This window comes from Phalacrocorax aristotelis, chromosome W, assembly GCF_949628215.1.
Source record: "Phalacrocorax aristotelis chromosome W, bGulAri2.1, whole genome shotgun sequence".
NCBI classification, from domain to species: domain Eukaryota; kingdom Metazoa; phylum Chordata; class Aves; order Suliformes; family Phalacrocoracidae; genus Phalacrocorax; species Phalacrocorax aristotelis.
In genome coordinates, this window is record NC_134310.1 from 30,248,559 (window position 1) to 30,267,856 (window position 19,298).

General features: G+C 58.0%; 1 protein-coding gene across 2 annotated transcripts; it reads left to right on the plus strand.

Moving 5' to 3' along the window:
- The first annotated feature begins 158 nt into the window (after positions 1-158).
- Positions 159-18,910, plus strand: POLRMT (RNA polymerase mitochondrial). 2 transcript variants are annotated; one of them, XR_012657745.1, is made up of 21 exons: positions 159-262; positions 936-1,034; positions 1,716-2,371; positions 2,711-2,841; positions 5,669-5,855; positions 6,344-6,493; positions 6,652-6,819; positions 7,165-7,335; positions 8,071-8,310; positions 8,544-9,323; positions 9,850-9,972; positions 11,983-12,105; positions 13,076-13,255; positions 14,012-14,098; positions 14,400-14,513; positions 15,213-15,262; positions 15,551-15,649; positions 15,964-16,036; positions 16,422-16,634; positions 17,201-17,271; positions 18,119-18,910. XR_012657745.1 is itself a non-coding variant. In XM_075077280.1 (21 exons), the coding sequence occupies exons 1-21, from the start codon at positions 205-207 to the stop codon at positions 18,166-18,168; spliced, it is 3,693 nt and encodes a 1,230-aa protein (XP_074933381.1). In that variant the 5' UTR covers positions 159-204; the 3' UTR covers positions 18,169-18,910. The 2 variants fall into 2 exon arrangements, 1 of the variants encoding a protein (XP_074933381.1); XM_075077280.1 differs by having other exon boundaries at positions 16,552-16,634.
- Positions 18,911-19,298: the final 388 nt, after the last annotated feature.

Sequence of the window (19,298 nt, forward strand, 5' to 3'; positions counted from 1 at the left end):
GTCCCCGGTCCGGTCCCGTCCCGTCCCGCCCCGTCGGGGCCGCCGCGGCCGCCAGGGGGCGTGGGAGGGGCGTGCTGCCGCGCTGCACCATGGGAGTTGTAGTCCGGCGCGGCGGAACTCCCGCTCCCGGCGTGCATCGCGCGGCGCCTGCGCAGTGGGGGCGCGCGGCGGCATGGCGGCGTAGCGCGGGGTGGGGGGGGCGGCATGGCGCTGCTGCGGCTGCGGGCGGCGCTGCTGGGCCCGGCCCGGCTGCGGGGCGCCGGTGAGGGGGTCTGGGGGGGCCCGGGGCGGGTCTGGGGGGGCCCGGGGGAGCGAAGCGGGGAGCCCTGGGGTCCTGCCCCTCGGCCGCCGGGGACGCGACTGGGGGTCCCGGAGGCCTGACCCCAACCCTGGGGACGGGGCTGGGCCGGGTGGGGGGGTGTCCCTGCGGTCCTGGGCATCCCCCCAGGACCTAACCGGGGGATGCGGGGGTCCCTGGTGTCCCGAACCCTGCGCTGAGACAGAGCTGGGGGCTGTCAGGGTCGCTTTGCATCATGAGCCCCCCGCTAGGGGAGGTGATGGGGTCTGCGGGGGTCCCGCAGTTTTCTAAGGACAGGAATGGGGGGTCTCTGGGGCCCTGTCCCTGCCTGCTCTGGGGGTTGCCGGGCTCCTGTCACGCCCTGCAACAGCGCTGGGGTTTGTAGCGTCCCTGGGGTCATGTTCCCGCCAAGAGGTTAGAGCCAGGGGGTGCGGGGGTGTCCTTGTCACTGCTGGCACAGAGCTGCCCCCCGCCCTTCTGTGGCTGCTGGGACCAGCAAGCTGAGCTGGGAAACACCACTTGCCTTCTCTCCTCTGCACCCACCTGCTGCCCCACTGGGGCCCTGCCGTGGGGCAGCAAGCACTGTAAGGGGCGAAGCAGCCTCTGACCTCCTGGTCTTTGTGTCTTTCCCCTGCAGGGATCCCATGGAGTGTTCTCAGGAACTACTCTAACGCCAGCGCCAAGGAGAAGGTGAGGAGAGATCCTGCTGTCTGTGAGAGGACAGAGCTGCTGGAAGGTGAGTAGGGGAGGGCTGGGAGAGCTCCCGGGGCTCCCCTTGTTCAGTGTCTGGGAGGTTTTCTAGGCGTTTTCCCATTCTGTGTAGCCAGAAAGAAGACATCTGAGACTGGAAATACTTGTAGCCTGAACAAGGATGTGGGGCTTCCCATGCACTTGCGGGCCTCCCTGAGCAATTCTGTCCCGTCCCAAGGACCTGGAGGCCCACTCTACCCACAGGGAGCACTGAGCTGCTGTAAAACACAGGGTGGTCCTAAGGGACAGTAGAGGAGTCCCTCCAGGGTGTGTGAGGGCCCTACAGACTGACCTGGAATGGGCTCTGGCTTTGGGCTCTCTGCCCAGGTGAGCTGAGGGCGTGAAGTCCTTGGATAGAGGCCTGGTGAAGTGGCCAGGCAGCAGGCTAGACAAGCGTGAGCTGGTGCTCTTTCCCTTGCAGTGACATTGTTGGGTTCCCTGGGATGCTGGCGCGGGCCACGGCGTAGGGGTGGATCCCAGAAAGACAGTGGTCAAAGCAGCTGAATGCTGGGAGGAGGGCTGGCCAAGGAGGGAAGAAGTCCTTGTGTGGACCCTCTGTTACTGAGCATGTTCCTGGGCGCTCTTGGAGGTGAGGCCCTGGGGTAGGACACAGCCTTCTGCTGTGCCTCACGTCATTTCACCTCTCCTCGGCTGTGTTTCCCGGCAGTGCTGAAGGCTCGAGTGAAGCAGCTCCAAGCCAGTAACGTGCCGGAGGCAACGGTCAACAAAGTGGAGCTGGCCCCGCTGGGGAATGACAAGTACCAGGACCCGCTGCAGAAAGTTGTGGCTCCTGGCCCCACGGAGGATCGGCCTGCTCCCAGGGGACAGGATGAGAGCCCAGCCCGGCCCAGCAGCTGGGTAGAGAAGTTGAAGAAGGAGATGTACATCCGGCAACTGAAGGTGGAGCGGAAGTTATCCATCGCTGCCTCCCAGCTGACTCTGGAGGGCCAGGCCAAGGCCAAACCAAAGGGCAAGGCGAAGACCAAAGCTAAAGCCAAGAAGAGCCCAAAGGCTAAAGTGGCTGCTGCCCGGAGCCAGAGCCATGCTGGCCCCTACAGTGTCTATGCCCACAGCAAGCCCAGGGTGGCAGCACTGAAGGAGGGTGCAAAGCCGCAGAGGCGTCAGAGGGTGCTGGAGGACAAGGACAGCAGCCAGTACAAGATCCTGCAGCAGACCATCCAGTCCAACCTCGAATGCTTCCTCTTCTTGCAGCAGCCAGAGGAGGCTGAGAAGTTCCTTTTCTTGTACCACAGCTCCCCTGGGAAGAGAAGGCTTTTGAATGTCAGTGCGTACAACATCGTGATGCGTAGCTGGGCAAGAAAGGTACTGAGCTGGGGGCTGCCACCCTTGTCTGGCTGTCAGTTTTTCTGGGTGGGAAAGGGGGATGAAGAGCCTCACACTTGTAGAAGCCGCGGTCACAGTTCGGTGTTTGTCACATCTGTCTTCAGCAAGTGTTCAAGGAGGGCTTGGCTTCTGCTGGGAGGGATGGAGCTGATAGGAGGCCACTGAATCAGGCCACTGATCTCTGTGAGGTGGCTTTGAGGGGAAGAAGGGGATGGGCGGGATAGAGTGGCTATGTTTGAACAGGAGCAAAGTGATGTGAAGCTGTGATTTGGGCTGCTGGTGTCTGTGTCCGCAGCCCCCTTCCCTTCTCATCCGCAGGGCTGCTTGCAGCGCATCAACCGGCTGTTTTCCATGCTGGAGTCCGTCGGCCTCCGGCCCAGCCTGGACTCCTACGCGGCAGCGCTGGAGTGCATGGGCCGGAACCAGTCATCCACCAAAGCCATCTGGAGGTAACGTGCTTCACATGTTGCAGGGTGCCGCCGAGCCCCGGCAGCATCTGCACAGCCTGCCCCTGTGCTGGGAGAACTGGGGGCTTGTTCTGGAGAGGAGATGCGCTGGCCCGGTGTTGGGAAGACCTGCCCCTGCTGTGTGCACATCTAGGTGCTCTGACCCACTTCTTGTGTCCAGATGTAGGGGCAGACAGGGCTTCTGCAGTGGGCCCTCCTTGCCACCCCCAGGTTCTAGGGAGTGAGAGCAACCTTGCTTCTGGCCAGAGCTGTCTGCTCCCCCCAGAGCTCACAGAGCAGCTCCCTGGGCTGGGAGCAGCCTCTCTCCAGTTGGGTATTCCTTGGTTCTGCACCCATCTTGGGCACCCTTCTCCCGCTGGGCCCTCCATCACTGCCCAGTAGGAACTGGTTTCTCCATTCATTTTTACAGCACCTCCATGCAGTTTGCCCTTCCTCGTAGGCTCAGCCAACAGCTGGTTTTGCAGGGTGCCAGCGCTCTGCAGGAGGGTGATTCAGGTGGATTTCATGGAGCATAATGGGCAAAAGAAGTGTCAGACCCAAAGCGAGGAGCTGAAGGAGCCCTGCGAGATCCCGGCAGGCTGGGTCTAGGAGCAGTGCCTGGGTCTGGTAGCACAGCCAGCTGCCTTGCCAGAGGGCGGAGAAAGCTTTCTGGTGATCTGCTAATGCTGCACAAACACCCTTGGGTGGTTCAGGGATTTATCGTTGGCCTCATGTGTCCCTTGGCTGGCTAACAAGCTCTAGATGCCTCTGAGTGAATGTCTTCCAGTCAGCTGACTTAGAAGTGACTGTCACTGACTTTCCTGCCTGGGTGTGTGGGTGTTGCATCAATACAGCAGTACACCTGTAGGGCTGTCTATAGGCAGATGTTTATAGCACACCTGCATGGATTTGTCAACCCCAAGCCTTGCCAGGGTGTGTGTTTCCCCACAACTGTTTGTTTGCTGGTGCTGTGTGTGGGTATGAGCTCTCGTTTCCCTTCCCCTCCCAAATGTGCTCTCCCAGTTGGACTCGGCAGCGGCGTGGCCTGGAGTGCTGAGCCTGTGCTGGGAGCAGGCAAGATGGGGGTTGTTTCTCACCCTGCTCCCAGGCTGCAGGGTCCCTTTGAGGGTGTAAGGTGGGAGTTGCTTGTTTTAACTGGGCTGCTGTGGGGTAATTTTTGGGGAGAGTGGCTCTGCAGAGACGTAGAGCTGTTCCTCCCCAAAACTCCTGCCTGCTCCCGAATGCACTGAAATGCAGCTTAGGGTGCACACAGCAGCAGGATTCACAGCGTGTTGCTGTTCTGGCTAAGGGTACTGTGCATCACCTCTTGGGCTCTTAATGCTGTCCCAAAGCTGCCGGGGCTCCCTCCTGCCCATTTTGCTTTCTGTGGCTAATGGGGGTTTGCGCTGGGGCCTGGCTGATGTCACTGTCACCCGAGTCTGCCTGTCCTCTCTCCAGTGTCACCCAGCACTGGCCGAGCCAGTCGGCAGGTGGGGCTCTGGGCTTTGCTGCGCCCTGGATCCCAGCTCCAGCCCAGCAGAGCCAGGAGGATGTGGTCCCACAGCATCCTTGCTGGGAGTGGGAAATCTTGGTGCATGCAGGGGATTCTGGTCCATCGCAGCAACGGGGGCTGCAGCAAAGAGAGCTTCCTCACAGGCACTGCGGCCGCTCCTGGTGCTCAGGCTGTTCCTGCTGCACTGCAGCCCTGCAAGCCGCGCTCCTGTGCCCTGGCTCCCAGGCTCGGTGTGTGAACCTCTGCCCCTGCCCCTTTGCCCAAGTTGTGACCAGCCCTGTGGGTTCCTTTCTGCTGCCTCGGGCTGCGGGGGAGAGCAGGGTTATTTGAGGGTGAAGGAACCTGCATCTCTTTGCTCAGTCTCGCAATGGCAGCAGAGCTCTGTCTCCCCACACGAATATGAAGGTGAAAGCTGCCTGCTCAGCTGAGGTGCAGGCTGGAGGGGTGGATAATTGATCGCTGTAACCTGAGGCGGGTGACCTTGTCAGGACAGGCTGTGCTCTGGAGGCAGCTCCCACCCCAGCAGCTCCTGCAGCCCTGAGAGATGTCTCCTGGCTGTGTGTGGAGGGCAGGGAGAGCTCCCGTGGTCCCACAGGACAGCACCCTGCTGCCAGGCTGCCTGACAGTCACGCTCTAGGCAAACTGAGGCATCTGCTTTCTGTAGGTTTCCCAGTTATGCCCATTTCTGCACCGTTCTTGCCCTGTCTGGGGCTGGTCAGACACTGGTGCGGTCAGGCACGAGGTGCTGCAAGGCTTTCAGCAGTTGCTGCGTGGAGCGTGCAGAAGGGAGGAGGCATCCCAGGGCAAGTGCATGGGGCACATCCTGCTCCCTGGGGCTGTCAGAGCCTTTCCAAGTGCGAGAGGTTGCACCCTCCTACAGCTTCCCTGGCCTGAAGGGTGGCATGGAGGAAAGCTGCTGGGAACCACCGGGGCACGGGAGGCCCCACCAGCCCTCCAGGAACGGCCTGGAGCCGTGTATCAGTCTCGTGCCCTATGTTCAGAGCTGATTCTTGGTGGGTGCCGCACCTAAGCCCTGGTTTGGGAGAGGGTTTTGCTTTTGTGGCTGCCAGGGATTTGGGAGGGGTGGCTCTTTGTCCTGTGGTGTCTCGTGTGGGTCCAGGTGATGCAGTTGAGGGCACAAGTGAGGAATGAAAAGCCTGATAGAGTCGAGGCTCTTGGATCCTCAAACAGGGTCACCCCCATCTGTCTCCTCCATGCTTAAAAACTTTTTTCCCCTGCCTCATTATTTGCTGATTTCTGTCCAACACACAGAGTCGTCTGTGAAAGATTAAGCCTGTCTTATCTGCCTTTCTTCAGATATGTGCAGCAGCTGAAGAACGATGGCTTCCATGTGGATGAGCTCTTTCAAAAGTGCCTGTTTGAGGAAGATGAGAAGGAGAAAGTGCTGAAGGCCATCAGGATTGTCCAGCCCAACTACCAGCTGCCCCCTCCACCCAGCCCTCAGACCTGCAAGTCGTCTCTCCTCCAGGACTTCTACTCCAAGGTAAGCCACAGAGCTCAAGGATATCTGCAGCTCGGAGAGGTGTTGGAGCTGGCCAAATGGTGTTCACAGGTGTCTTCTGGTCCAGCCCAGGACTGTAATATGGGAAGAACTTTTTAGCCCAATCTTTGCTCAGTAGCCCACACAAAACATCAGGCAGCTCCTTGTTCCGAGGAGGTGAGTAGCCTTAGCAACAGCCTTACAGAGGAAGATAGAAGCAGAGAGGGGCCGGAGATGACCTTCAAGCTCTGGAAGGGATGCCTGGGTGAGGGGTGCTTGACCCACGACACAGGAACAGAGCAGCCTCTGGAGAGGCCGGTTGCTCCAGATTCTGGGGTTTGGCAGCCAGAGATCTCAGACCTCTGGACTGTGAGGTTCCAGAAAGGTGCCTTCAGCAGGGACTCGTACCACATGACTCTTGCAGGGATGCTGGGAGAAAGAGCATGTCTCTCTTCCCCCTGCTTTTGGGACTTAATATCTCTCTCTTGCAGGAGAAGATGATGTCATACCCCAAGCTGGATTTCTCTGCACAGGAGCTGCAGGAGCGCTTTCAGCAGCAGCTGGAGATGGAGCTGGACAACACTGTAACCATCGAGTCAGTGGAGTCAACCAAACCTCTGACCCCACAAGCCATTAAAGCGGTAAATCTCAGGGAGTCTGGGGGCTGCTCGTCTGGAGGGAAGGGGAGCAGTTCGCCCTCAGGACCTGGTTGCAGGGGTCAGTGGCCTAAAGAGGGGGGCAGATCCCTGGTGACACACTCTCCCCCCAGCATTGCTGTCTTGCTTCTATTTCTGTGTAGCGCAAACTGCTGGCCACCCTTCGTTCCCGGTGGCATGACTCCATCCTCCAGGCCCTGCAGAAGTCGAAACGCAACATGTCCAAGCTCAAGACGGGGTCAGGGTACAACATTCTCTACCCCTACATGTGCCTGCTGTCGGATGAGGAGTACGTGAGCATCATGCTGCAGGTAGGACCCTGCCCTGCCCTCACAGAGCCACAGGAACCAGGCTGCCTGGACAGCCGTAGGGCTGCCACAAAGCACTTGATGGCCCACTCGGGCCAGAAGAATCAGAACATGAGCCTCAAAGTTTGCCCAGGTTATTAGGTGCAGGCTCTGTCTGCTCCCTGTGCTGAGAAGTCAGAGAAGCCCCTGCTCTGTCCTGGCTGTGTTTCCTTCCTCATCTGCTCAGCACCATGGGAATCAGCATCTTTCTATGCTCCCCACACAGGGGCTTTAACTCCCACTTTGTGTCTCTGCTCCGTCTTTCTGTTCCTCCCTCCTTAAGACCCTCTTCGCCTTCCCCTTTCTCAGATCCTCAACACCCTCTCTCCACAAGGAGAATCCCTGGCTGTCTTGGCCAGGGACCTGGGCTCCAAAGTCTACAACAGATACATCACCCAGAGGAAGCTGCGCAGCCGCCAGCTGGAGAAGGTGCAGGAGGTCTACGAGAACTACATCCACCTGCTGGCAAAGGACAGCCAGGTAGGTACACCTGGGAGAGGGAGGTCCTGGGGCCTGTGGGTTACACAGCAGCAGAGACAGGGCGAGGCAGTTTGTCCACCTCCTCGCAAGCACAGGGTCCAGGTTCTGGGAACCTGCTGCTGCAGAGGCCACCAGAACCGCTAAGGCCCTATCTAGCACTTGACAGGTCCCCTGCCCTGTGGCAACAGTCACATCGGTTCTGGCATAGCAGTGGGCCTTTCTGAGCCAGAAGGTTTCAAATCAGCAGGATTGATTCCTTGGAGCCAGGAATCCCATGCAAGAGAGCTCTGGGGCTTGAGGAGGGTGAGCTTTGCAGGGCAGGATGGGAGGGGAGAAAGGGGCCAAGGGCACCGATCTGGGCAGCTCGAGGGCTGGATGGGCAGGTCGTTCCCAGAGCTGTGTGCGCATCGCCGGGGGGGGAGGCAGATCTGCAGCCTGGGAAGTAGGGACAGGATAGTGTGGGGACAGGGTGTCAGCGCAGGGATGTGGTGACAGGGCTTTGCAGTGCCAGTGTCCTGGCCTGCAGCAGGAGCAGGTTCTTGCTGTTGGGCTTGTCCCAACCACATCAGCAGTCCTTTCCCAAATACCCCTGTCAGGTAGGACCTCAACAGGGACACAGGGACAGGAGGGTCTTTCTCAGAGCCATGTTCCAGGCACATAGATCCCATCCAGCAAACCCCCTGGGAGCAGTGTGGCTGCCCCCTCCAGCTGACCCAATTTTCTCCTACCGCCCAGCCTGAACAGTACTTGCCACGGGAGTACTGGGAGAAGCTGGTGGCAGAAGCAGGCTTTGGGCCTTCCTTGAACTTGAAGGACTGCAGCTGGCCATACATGCTCCTCATGCGCCTGGGCATGCACATGCTGGAACTCCTGCTGCAGGCTGTCAAGGTGCCCAGGAACATCCTCAATCCTCGCCTGGAGCCCAGGCTTATCCCCGTCCTCTACCACGTCTACTCCTTCCGCAGCAGCTGGCAGGTGAGCCTTGTCCTGGGGGCTCTGGGGCTCTGCAGGTCACCTCTTCATCGGACCCAGGCCTTTGCAAGGCCCTTTTCCCCCCCTGCTGCCTTTCCTGCTCAGGGACACTTAGAGGAGCCTCTGGCTCTGTGAGGACAGTGTCAGTACTTAGCGTGATCGCTATGTAATGGCTGACTGACCACATATTCTTCCAGACTCCAGCCCTAATTCTCTGCTGCTGACTTTCTTTCCAGATTGGGCTGATAAAGCCCCATCCCGTCTTCTCCCAGATTGTGTCAGATGCTGCAGAGACCTTGCTGACCTTTAACTCCTCCGCCATACCTATGCTGTGCCCCCCAGTACCTTGGACCTCCCCCAACTTTGGCGCCTTTGTCCTGAATGACACCAAATTGATGCGCTTTGTGGATGGGGCCATCCAGCACCAGCTGCTCCTGGAGCAGTGTCCTCCTGTGAACCTCCACCCTGTGCTGGATGCCCTCAACCAGCTGGGCAACTGCGCCTGGAAGATTAACCAGCCGGTGCTGGATATCATCATCTCCATCTTCAATGACAAAGGCAATGAGAAGCTGGACATCCCACCGCCCATCTCTGAGGCCCCCAAGCCGCCTCCTACTCCGAGCAATTCCTCCACCTGCAACAAGTCCCAGAAGCACGAGTTGTTGCTGTGCAAGAAGAAGGCAGCTGAAATGCACAGCTTGCGCATGGATGCGCTCTATAAGCTCTCCATTGCCAACTACGTCAGGGACAAGGTGTTCTGGTTTCCTCACAACATGGATTTCCGAGGCAGGACTTACCCTTGCCCACCTTATTTCAACCACCTTGGTAACGATGTCACCCGGGCCATCCTGCTTTTCGCAGAGGGAAGGCCGCTGGGGCCCAAGGGCCTTGACTGGCTGAAGATCCACCTCATTAACCTCACGGGGCTGAAGAAGAAGAACGCCTTGCAGGAGCGGCTGGAGTATGCCAATGAAATCATGGAGGAGATCCTGGACTCAGCCGACCACCCGCTCACGGTAGGTGGTGAACGGCTGGCAGGGCTCTGCTTGCTCTTGGGGTGGAGTGGTGTGACCCTGAACCACAGGGGAATAGCGCGGGCTCTGGGAGCCTGCAGCTAGCCCCAGGCAGGTTGGGAGCTTCCCCTTCAGTGACCAAACTGAAAAGCAGGGAAGTTCCTCTGCTGAAGTCCAAATATGCCAGGCAAAAAAGGGATCGGTGTTGTCCTCAATTTCAGAGGGCTTAACCATTCCTCTTATTTAGCATAGCTTCTAGAAAGTAAAATAAAATGGAAATCGAATCAATTTTGAAACAGAAACAACTTGAAAGATAATGTTTTGAGAGGAAAAAGGGAAACAAAGTGTTGCAGAGTTTCCTAAATAACACATTTCTATCTGTAAACATGACAAAATATTAGGGAATTGGAGGCATGGTGGGAGGAAGCGCCTTGCCTCATATATCTCGAGCACAGGGGCGCCTGCCTCTGCTTTGGGGTGCCACAAGAGCACTGCCCGCTCCTACCAGTGTGTGCTTTCATTTTCCCAGGGCAAGAAGTGGTGGATGAACACCGATGAACCCTGGCAAGCCTTGGCATGCTGTATGGAAATCGCCAAAGCCTCACGGTCCCCGGATCCAGCAGCCTACGTCTCCCACTTCCCAGTTCACCAGGTTAGAGCCCCAGTGGATCCACATGGCCCGTGTGGCTGAGTGGTGGGGAGAAGAACAGGCAGGGCCCAAAGCTCAGGGCAAGGCAGAAGCGTCCAGCTCTCCAGTGCTGTATTTACTACGCCATGTGGCCAGGCTTTCTTAAGAATGGGAGTACAGTCTACAGGCATCTTGGCTCGAGAGCTCCAGTAATTTGCTGCTGCATGCAGCTGTTAATAAGCCAGTACGGTTAAGTGCTGCTTTGCTTCCTTTGGCTGGAGCAGAGCCTGTCTGGGAGACGGCCGTTTGCTGCCCGCAGGGTGAGAGCTAGGCCAGCCTTACCTTCTCCAGGCATGGGATCAGGACTGGAAGTCAGGCTGACCCTGGCTGGGTGGGATGTAGCATGGGGCATGGCAGCACCTGCCCATCTGAAGTGCCCGGGGCTGTGCTGAGGCTTTGGGGGCGTTCGCTCCTCTTCTGAGGCTGGGGCTGAGCAGCTCTGCAGGGGCAAAATATGGGAGGCGAAGCAGGGCAGGGGGGCAGAGCTGATCTGTCCCCCACATTCAGTGATGTGGCTGTCATTCACCATGTACCCTGTCCCTGCTTGGTCCCAGGTGTGACCATGCATTGAGTGGGGCAAGTGCAATCGCTCAGGTGCTGCTCAGCTTCTGAAGGCATCTGTCCTTCCCGGCCAGAGAGAGGAGCCAGGCAGCCACTCCTGTTAGCCAGCTCTCAGCCCTTTCTCTCTGCCGCCTCCAAGCAGATCTGCAGCTCTCTCTGCAGCCACTGCCCAGCCAGCTATCTGTCTGCACTGATGAATCCCCTTGCTGCCTGGGAGACAATGATTAATTGTTTTCCTGGTGAGAGGGGTTTGCTCATTTATCTCATTAGAAGATCAGATGGCCCTAATGAAGTCCGGGGGGGGGGGGGGGGGGGCGGGGGGGGGGAGAACAGGGTGTATTCTGCCAGTAGCAATGGTCTGGAATATGTATGAGACCATCTAAACTGATTGTTATGACAACAAAAGATCAAGAGAGCAGTCTGGGGGTGTGTGGAGGGTGCTGTTAATGAAATTCAGGCAAGGACTCCTCCTGGAGGGCACCTCAGTCTCTTTCCACCTGAGTCATCAGCACTTGGTTAATAGAGGCAGCTCTTCTGCCGCGGCGGGGCTGCCGGAGCCCTGTCAATTCTCGGCTCTGCAACTTGCTGCACTGCAGGGTGTGGGGAGGAGGGGAACGTTGATTCTGCCGGCAGCTGTAGGCTCCCTTTGACCAGGCAGAGCCCAAGCACAGGAGGAGCAGGGATGGTCCAAAGCAGCAGCTCATCTTCTATGAGAAGCATTTCTGTTGGTGCTGTTTGGGGAACAGCAGGACCTTCCCACACAATGGTTCGGGTCCTGCCTATCTCATCCAAGCTGATCTTGGTCCCAGGAGGGCTGTCAGGGCAGCTGCTGTGACAGATCGGTCAGCATGCCTCTGTAACTGCAGCTTTGGGAAAGGCTGGGTCAGGGCTGGTTTCTGTCAGAAGGATGTTTTCATCAGCCACGGAGCAGAGGCAGCACAGCTAACTGGAGCCTCCGAGTCAGCCGTGGCTGAGTGATCTTTGGCTTGGCCTGCCTCTGATCCTGCTCCTGGGTTTTCTGAGGTTGTTTTGACTGCCGGCTCCTGGGGTTTATTTTAGCATCCCAGATTTGTTGTTTTCCAAATTTTCTCTTTCTCAGTGTTTCCACAGAGCTCTGTCTTTCAAAATTCATGGAGGGGGCAGTGTGATGTGAAGTCTTCCTTTTTTAAACCTCATATGCAGCAGTAGTTAATGCTGAGGCCCAGACAGGAAAGCTGGCCAGAAGGAAAATGGAAACTGGCATGGCCCTGGCCACTGCTGGCAGAATAGCTGCAAACCTGTCCAAAGAGAGGGGGGAAAATGGCAATAAACTTCTGAGCCAAGTGTATCTGTGCTGGTGAGTGGGGGTGGATGAGCAGGGCTCCATCCACACGCTAACACCTTGCTTCCACCCTGCTCTCTTTCCACATGCAGGACGGCTCTTGCAATGGTCTGCAGCACTACGCAGCTCTTGGCCGGGACCTTATTGGTGCCACGTCTGTCAATCTGATGCCCTGCAGCATCCCCCAGGACGTCTACAGTGCGGTGGCCCAGCAGGTGAGGCACAGTGGGGGCACGGGGAGGTGTCCTTTCCCTGCCTGCCCCCTTGCCAGTGTGTTGCACAGGGTCACTCCAGCTCCTAAGGAGAAAAGTGGAGGTAAGACCAGTGTACAGAGAGCTGGGAAAGCATGAGCTGGTCACAGGCAGAGAGTCTCTCCCTCCCCAAATGGGAACCACTGCAGCAGCTGCAGTGGTGGTCTGGCTGGAGATCTGTCCTGGCAGAGGTAGCTGTGAGAAATCCACGGATTTCTGCTGTCCTCACTTCTCCTGAATGAAGTCTGGGACAAGTAGGATAGAGAGGTATGAGAGAGCAGAGACTGTTCCTCATCTCTTGGTAGCAGCTGGCTGGCCTGCAGGTTATGGGATTTGCTTCGTTGGAGCTGGGCAGGAGGGAGGGGGAAGAGATTCAGCCTTTGGCACTGCTGCCGAGTCTTCAGTTTTCTTGGCAAGACATGATGTGAAACGAGTCTGCTGGGAAGTGTACTGAGATCTACCAGACTCATTCAACTGGCATTGAACCCCTGGCTCTCCCTTCTAGGTCTCAGCACGTTTTATCCAGGCAGCACCGCACCAGAGGGCGGGAGAAGCATGCAGGGTGCTTGGTTTGCACGGAGTTATCATTGGGAGTGGCAGAGTTGGGAGGACCTGAGTCGTCAGCCACAGTCCTAGGGCCGTGTCCTTGTGGTGTCCGGCACCACTCGGCTGCCAAGGGACACTGCTCTGCTGAGGCAGCAGTGGAAGGCTCTGGTCTGTGAGGTGTAGATGCCTCTCGATTCCTTCAGCAGATGATCTCTCTTAACCAGGGCTGGTGAAGATGGGCAGCAGGGTTTCTGACGGGGAGTTTAGGCCAGGCAGCGCACAGCTGGGAGGGTCTCATGTGGCCCCCCTGATTCCCCCAGCCATGGAGGGGGCTTGGGCCAGCATGGCTTGTGGTGGGGTTGACCTCCCAGGGCACTCTCCTCCTCAGGTGGAGGAGTTTCGGAAGAAGGATGCTGAACAGGGGGTGAAGGTCGCCCAGGTGCTGCAAGGCTTCATCAGCCGCAAGGTGGTGAAGCAGACGGTGATGACGGTGGTGTACGGTGTCACGCGCTACGGCGGGCGGCTACAGATGGAGAAGCGTCTCAAGGAGATTGACGAGTTCCCTGAGGTAGCATGCCTGCCCTGGCCTCCCCCAGCTCTCAGGCCCTGCTGGGAGAGGTACCTGCACTGCCCTTGCTGTGGGTCTCCTTCCTGCCCTGCTCTCTCCTTACCCTGCCAAATCTCAGCTGGCGGAGGGGCGTGCAGGACTGAGCCCCCCATGCCTGTGCCAGGCTTGTCCAGCTTGCAGGAGAGCTGCCTGCCAGCACTTGTGGGTGGGGAGGGATTCTTCAGACGGGGCTGCTCCTCATCCTTCCTGGGCCCAGCTTGGTGGCATGACAGCCTCAGCTGGTGTTTCAGATGCAAAACAAGGTTTGTGGCTGTGCTCTTCCCTCTGGAAGTGGCCCTTGTCTCTAGCAGAGCCCTTGGAGGCTTGCTCCTCCTGCTGCCTGTTTCTTGTTCTGTGACTTTACTGTGAGATAGTCCTTGCTGCGTGGGTGATTTGCCATGGCAGGTTGCTGCTGGGAGTGTTTCTGCCCTGTGTTTCATTCCTGGGACAGATGAGGCAGCGAGGGCCTCCTGTTCATCCAGGGATGTTACAGAGGGATCAGCCTGTCCTTGGACAAGGAGCCATCTGAAATGCTGATCTCGGCCTCCCTCCATCACAACCCACAGCCATCTGCAACAGCACAGTCTGATGGAGGCAGTTTTGAGGCACCAGAGAGCAGGGAGATGCTCTTTTAGCTTGCCCTAGGTCCCATCACTTTGCTTAGCATCTTTTGCTGCCCCTTTGCCTGACCCCTCGCTCTGCCTTTGGTCTGTGCAGGAATACTTGTGGGAAGCGTCTCACTACCTCGTAAAGCAGGTGTTCAGTAGCATCAAGGAGATGTTCTCAGCAACTCGAGATATTCAGGTAAAGTGGCTGTCTCCTCTTACCTCTCTGCCTTTATTTCTTCCCTGGCCCACCCATACATGGACCAGGGGATGCTCTGTGGGGAGAGCTGGTTCTTCTGGGTCGTGGCCCAGAGAGGATCCTCCTGTCCCATCCCAGAGGTGTGGGATCGTGCCTGCCGCAGGGCCAAACTCCCCTGTAAGCACTGGACTGTCTCGGTGGCAGGAGTCGGGCTTGCCTGTGCTGGGAGGAGATGGGGTCTCCCAGCTGCTGTACTGTACTGACTCCAGCCACTTTCTTCCCCTGCTTCCCTCTGCTAAAGAACTGGCTGACGGAGAGTGCCAAGCTCATTGCCCAGTCGGGGCGGACAGTGGAGTGGGTCACGCCGCTGGGTCTCCCCATCGTGCAGCCCTACTATCGGTCGAAGTCCACTGTGGTGAGTATCTGGTGTGTGGGACTCGTCTGCCCCTCCCTCTGCCGTGGTGGGGAGCAGGGAAGGGGCAGCCGGGCTTCAAGGCAGCAGGCTAAAGCCTGGCAGGTTGGCATCACCTGCAGGTGAGCCTGCAGAGCAGATAGGATTTGTGCGCACAGGCATATCCTCCAGCCTCGTTGCTCCCTGCAGAGACTGGAGCGTGTGGGTGGGCTGGTGAGGAAGCTCTGCTGCTCTCAGCCCACTCAGGCAGCTGGGGCACGGGCCCGTTCCCTGCACCGAGGAGCCTTCCTCAGGGTTTGCGTGATTCAGTCTTGCTGCTTTCGCCTCCCACACGGTGCTGCACTGACTCACGTCTCCCCAGCCTCTCTTGTCCTTCTGAGCCGCTCACCTCCAGGAGCCCTTCTCGTAGGCCTTGCAGGGGTGAATCAGCGTATCACCGGGAAGGGGTGAAGGATGCCTGTCAGCATCCTCAAGAGGGGAAGCAGGCAAGATGTCACTGAGGAGTGACAGCTGCCATGGTGACTGGGATGCCCTGGAAAGGTCCCTGCCCAGGCCCTTGTTGCAGCCAGGGACGTTTCCTGCAAAGTAGAGTAGCTGGTGGCCGACACGATCCCCTCTCTAGAATTACAGGGCAGTGCTGATTGCCTTGTGCTGGCTGGGCAGGGCATTGTGACAGCTGATCTCCTTTCTTTCTCCCTGCAGCTGAATTGCAGCATACAGAACTTGAGTGTGAAAAGCTCCAACAGTAACCAGTAAGTATGAAACCACAGTCTTTGCTGAGCCCCTGCTGTCCCCAGCCTGTGCTTTGGGGACAAAACCTTCCCATCAGTGGAACCTGCCAGTGAGTGCCAAAGCTCGTGGCATTGCCCTGAGCTGCAGAAAGCCAGATGGAGGAGTGGGGCCCTGTGTTTCAGCAGGGCTCTGGAGCCTTCCAGGGCTGCCCCCATCAACCCCAGGTCTGACACTGGCTCTGTGCTGGTGCTTTCACCTTTGGCCCTGGAAGTTCCCCAGCTCCTCCCATCTCCCACTTTGTGCTGCAGGAAGCCTGATACAGTGAAGCAGAAGAACGCCTTCCCACCCAACTTCATCCACTCTCTGGACTCCACACACATGATGCTCACGGCCCTGCACTGCCTCAGGTAGGGAGCAGGCAGCTGGGGCTCTTTCCTGGCTCCGGGACTTGGTCCGTGCATCACCAGGGCAAGGTGTGCGACCTGGGAAAGAGATTTCCCTGGGTGTTTGAGTCTTCTGGCAGAGCAGGGTTGAGAGGAGGCAGCAGGGCAGGGACAGGGAGATCATGGGGTTAGCTGAAGATCTGCAGGTGCTGTGCAAGGAGTCCTCCTTGCATGGTCCCTGCTTTTGTCCCAGCATGTCCCATGTCTACATGGGGTATGGGACATCACAGAGTGGGGGCTCTCAGCACTATTTCATGGTACTTTCTGCTGCTTCCCAGGCAGGGTTTGAGCTTCGTCTCAGTCCACGACTGCTACTGGACTCACGCGCTCACCGTGGATGTCATGAACCAGGTAAAAGTGTCCTCCCGGGTCCCTTGTGAGCAGGGATCTTGCTGATCTGACCTCTGGGCACGTGCCAGCCCTTGCCTCCCCTGGGCTTTGCTCCATAGGCTGATTTATTTACCCAGGCGAGGTGAACCTGGGGCGTTTGCTGGCGGTTGCAGCTGATTTCTTGGTGCCACAGCGCCGTCTCCTCCCACCCTTCAAGGAGGGTGTAAGAGAGAATCTGTGCCTGTAAATCGGTGCTTAACCCAGCACCTAGCAGAGTCAGTGCCTCTGTCCTGCCCTGGGCTCTTTCCCCTGGTGCACTGTGGGGGTTGTACAGTAGGTTGATAAATGGGAGTTGGCCTCTGCTTCCCACCTCCCCACGCTGATTCCCTTCACCCTTGTCTGGCAGCCCCCCCTTCCCACTCTTGCCTGCTGCCTTCCCTGCCCCTCACCTCTGACCTGTCTTGGCTGAGAAGCACTGACGGGAAGGAGGGGAAGGCGCCTGTTAACCCGCAACTCACCATTGCTCCCTGGATCAGATCTGTCGGCAGCAATTTGTGGCTCTGCACAGCGAGAAGATCCTGCAGGATCTGTCTGAGTTCATGCTGGAGAAGTACTGCAGGTATTCCTCGCCCTTTGGCAAACCCCCATCTCTCTCCTTCCTACTCCCACTGATTCCCTCTCCTGGGGGTGGTTGTGCCCAGGTGCTCACAGGTTGTGTCACCTGCCTGGGTGTTGCTCTGGGGAGAAGTTGTGCTTCCTTCTTGACTGACCTCAGTGTGGAAAATGTGTCTGCATCCTTTTGCTGCAGAATTGAAGTAGAGATTTGTGCTTGAATCCCTCAGTGGGCCTGAGACAGGCCATAATGTCTGTGCCTTGGGTTCCCTGCTGCGAATGAGGCAGTAACGGGCAGTGAAGACACACGTTGGGTCGGGCCGGTGTGTGGCCCTCTGTTTCCACTGCAGAGCCAGACAGCACAGACTGACTCACTCCTGGGCAGGGTCTGTCGATGCCTCAGCCTGGGGCTGCTGTGCCAGGGGCTGGGCTCCTGCTGCTGCTGCTGCAGGGCATGTAATGCGTTTTGGAAGAGCTGAATCCCGTTGTCAGGGGCCTGCACTGGGGAGCAGAGGTGGGTGCACCTTCTTCCAGAGCTCCCATGTTGACTTGCTTTCCTTCTGGTTCATCCAGCCCTGGCAGAGAGACTAGAGCCCTCTGGCAGAAGAAACTGATGGAGCAGCTGTCGAATGTCCCCAAGACAGGTAAGAGCACAGGACAGGAATTGCAAAGCTCAGGAGCAGTTTGGAGATAAAGGGAGTGACATGGGGAGTGGCCCCCAAAATCACTGAGCTCACATGGTGTCTGAAGTTACACGTAGTGAGGGTCTGGCCAGCCGTGCTAAAGCTGTCCCCTGAGATCAAGTTTTCCTGCCTGAGCTGGACTGCAGAGCCATGGGGCAGCGCCTTAAGGCATTCCCCTGTAGCATCCCTGTGAGCGGTGCCTGCCTTCCCCGGAGCTGAGCTCCAGGGATTTTCCCCAAGCTGATCCAGCTCATCCCATCCCATCTTGTTCCTCTCCCATCTGTTTCCAACCACCAGGCATTTGCCTGGAGATGGGAGTGAGGCACTCAGTATGGTAATTGCCAGGATCTAGATGATATACATGCAATGGGATTAAGGCAATTAGTTTAACTCCTCCTAATCTTTCGGCCCTGCCTCTGCCAGACCATCTGGCTAACCTTTGTTCTGCCTTTGCAAAACGGAACAGGTCAGTGCTCCGTTACTGTTGAGCAGCTGCTGTGGTGAGTGCCAGAGGCAGCACAATCCAGTGGCAGGGATGGTTTGTACTGTGGGGGTGTGCACTACTCTCTTCCTTCCCTGCCTTGCTGCTGTTACGCTCTTCTGTCTTGCTCTTCCTACCACTGTCCTAGAAGAATTTGGAGGGACATCAGTTCCTGGAAGACGTCTAAGGTCCCTGCTGTCTTGACCTACCCTGCGGCAGGGGCTGAGCTGAAGCAGGGATTGGGGCAGCTTCTCTCCCAGTTGCCCCATTTCCACCCTGCCCTGACCCTGCTGTTCTCTGACGTCCCCTCTCCCTGCCTTCCTCCAGGTGCATTCAACCTGAAGAAGGTGATGGATTCCACTTACTTCTTCAGCTGAGCCCCAACAGCCAGTGGGGCCCTGGACTACCTCTGGACTGCGGGCTGGCTCAGGGGCTGCGGTAGGCACTGGCCTGCGAGGCTCCTCTGTCCTGCATCTCATGGGGAAAGTGGGTTCAGCTGCCAGCCCAGCAAAAGATACCTGCCCAACACTGAGGTGCTGGGACAAACTGGGACTCCTCGAGGAGTGCAGGAGCAGCCACAAGGGGCTGGTGAGGGACAGGGTGTCTGCGCTATTTGCTGTTACTACCCGCTTCCCAGGCATGGGGCGATGGCATCGAGCCCTAGGGAGGGCTGCATCTCTGGTGTGGGGGCAAAGGGGTGGTGGTAGATGGGGCTGGCTCCCCTCGGTCCTCACCCTGGCATGATGTGCCTGCCGCTGCTGCAAGCTCCAGAGCTCGCCTGGCTCGTGCTGGTCCTGGAGTGCCATCCCGCTCCACCAGCGGGACGCAGACCTCCTTGAGTGTCAGGCCCTTGCCTGGAGGGGCAGGCAGCCGGCCGTGGCCCCAGCAGGAGCCTCCTGCCCTGCTCCGGCTGCAGGGTGGGTGCTGCTCTCCATGCCCTGCTCCAGCGGCAGGGCTCTATCGCTGCCCTGCCGTAGCACAGCCTCTGCAGCTCCTGACTCTCATTTCCAGGGATCGGTTTCAATTCTGCTCACTGGGCCTCAGACAGGCAAAACCACTAACACATTGGGTGGAGGTGTACGATACTGTAAATAAAGTGGTTTTTTTTGAAATACTAGATTCTTGGCATCTTGGCCTGAAGGTTGAGGGGTGCCTGGAGTCTCCCCTCGTGTCTCTGGGGCTCCCTGGGAGGTGGGACTGATATCTCCCCAGGCTGCCACTGTTTTGCTCATTGTTAGCTTCAGCTATTTGCAGGGTGTCGCATTGTGGAAATGCTTTTGTAGCAGAAAGAGAGACAAAACTTCCCTGCAGCACAGAGGGGCTAGTGCAGCTGCACTGGGAGCAGGTCTCGCGGGGCAGGGATGGGCTGTGTTCACTTGCTCCAGCCAGGAGCCTCCTGTCTCCCAGACTGTGGCCTTCTGCACCCCGTGGGGCTGTGTGTTTGTGTCCCAGCTCCTGCAGCAGCTGATGTTTGGAGGTCTTTCAGCTGGAGCTCTGTCTTTGGCCC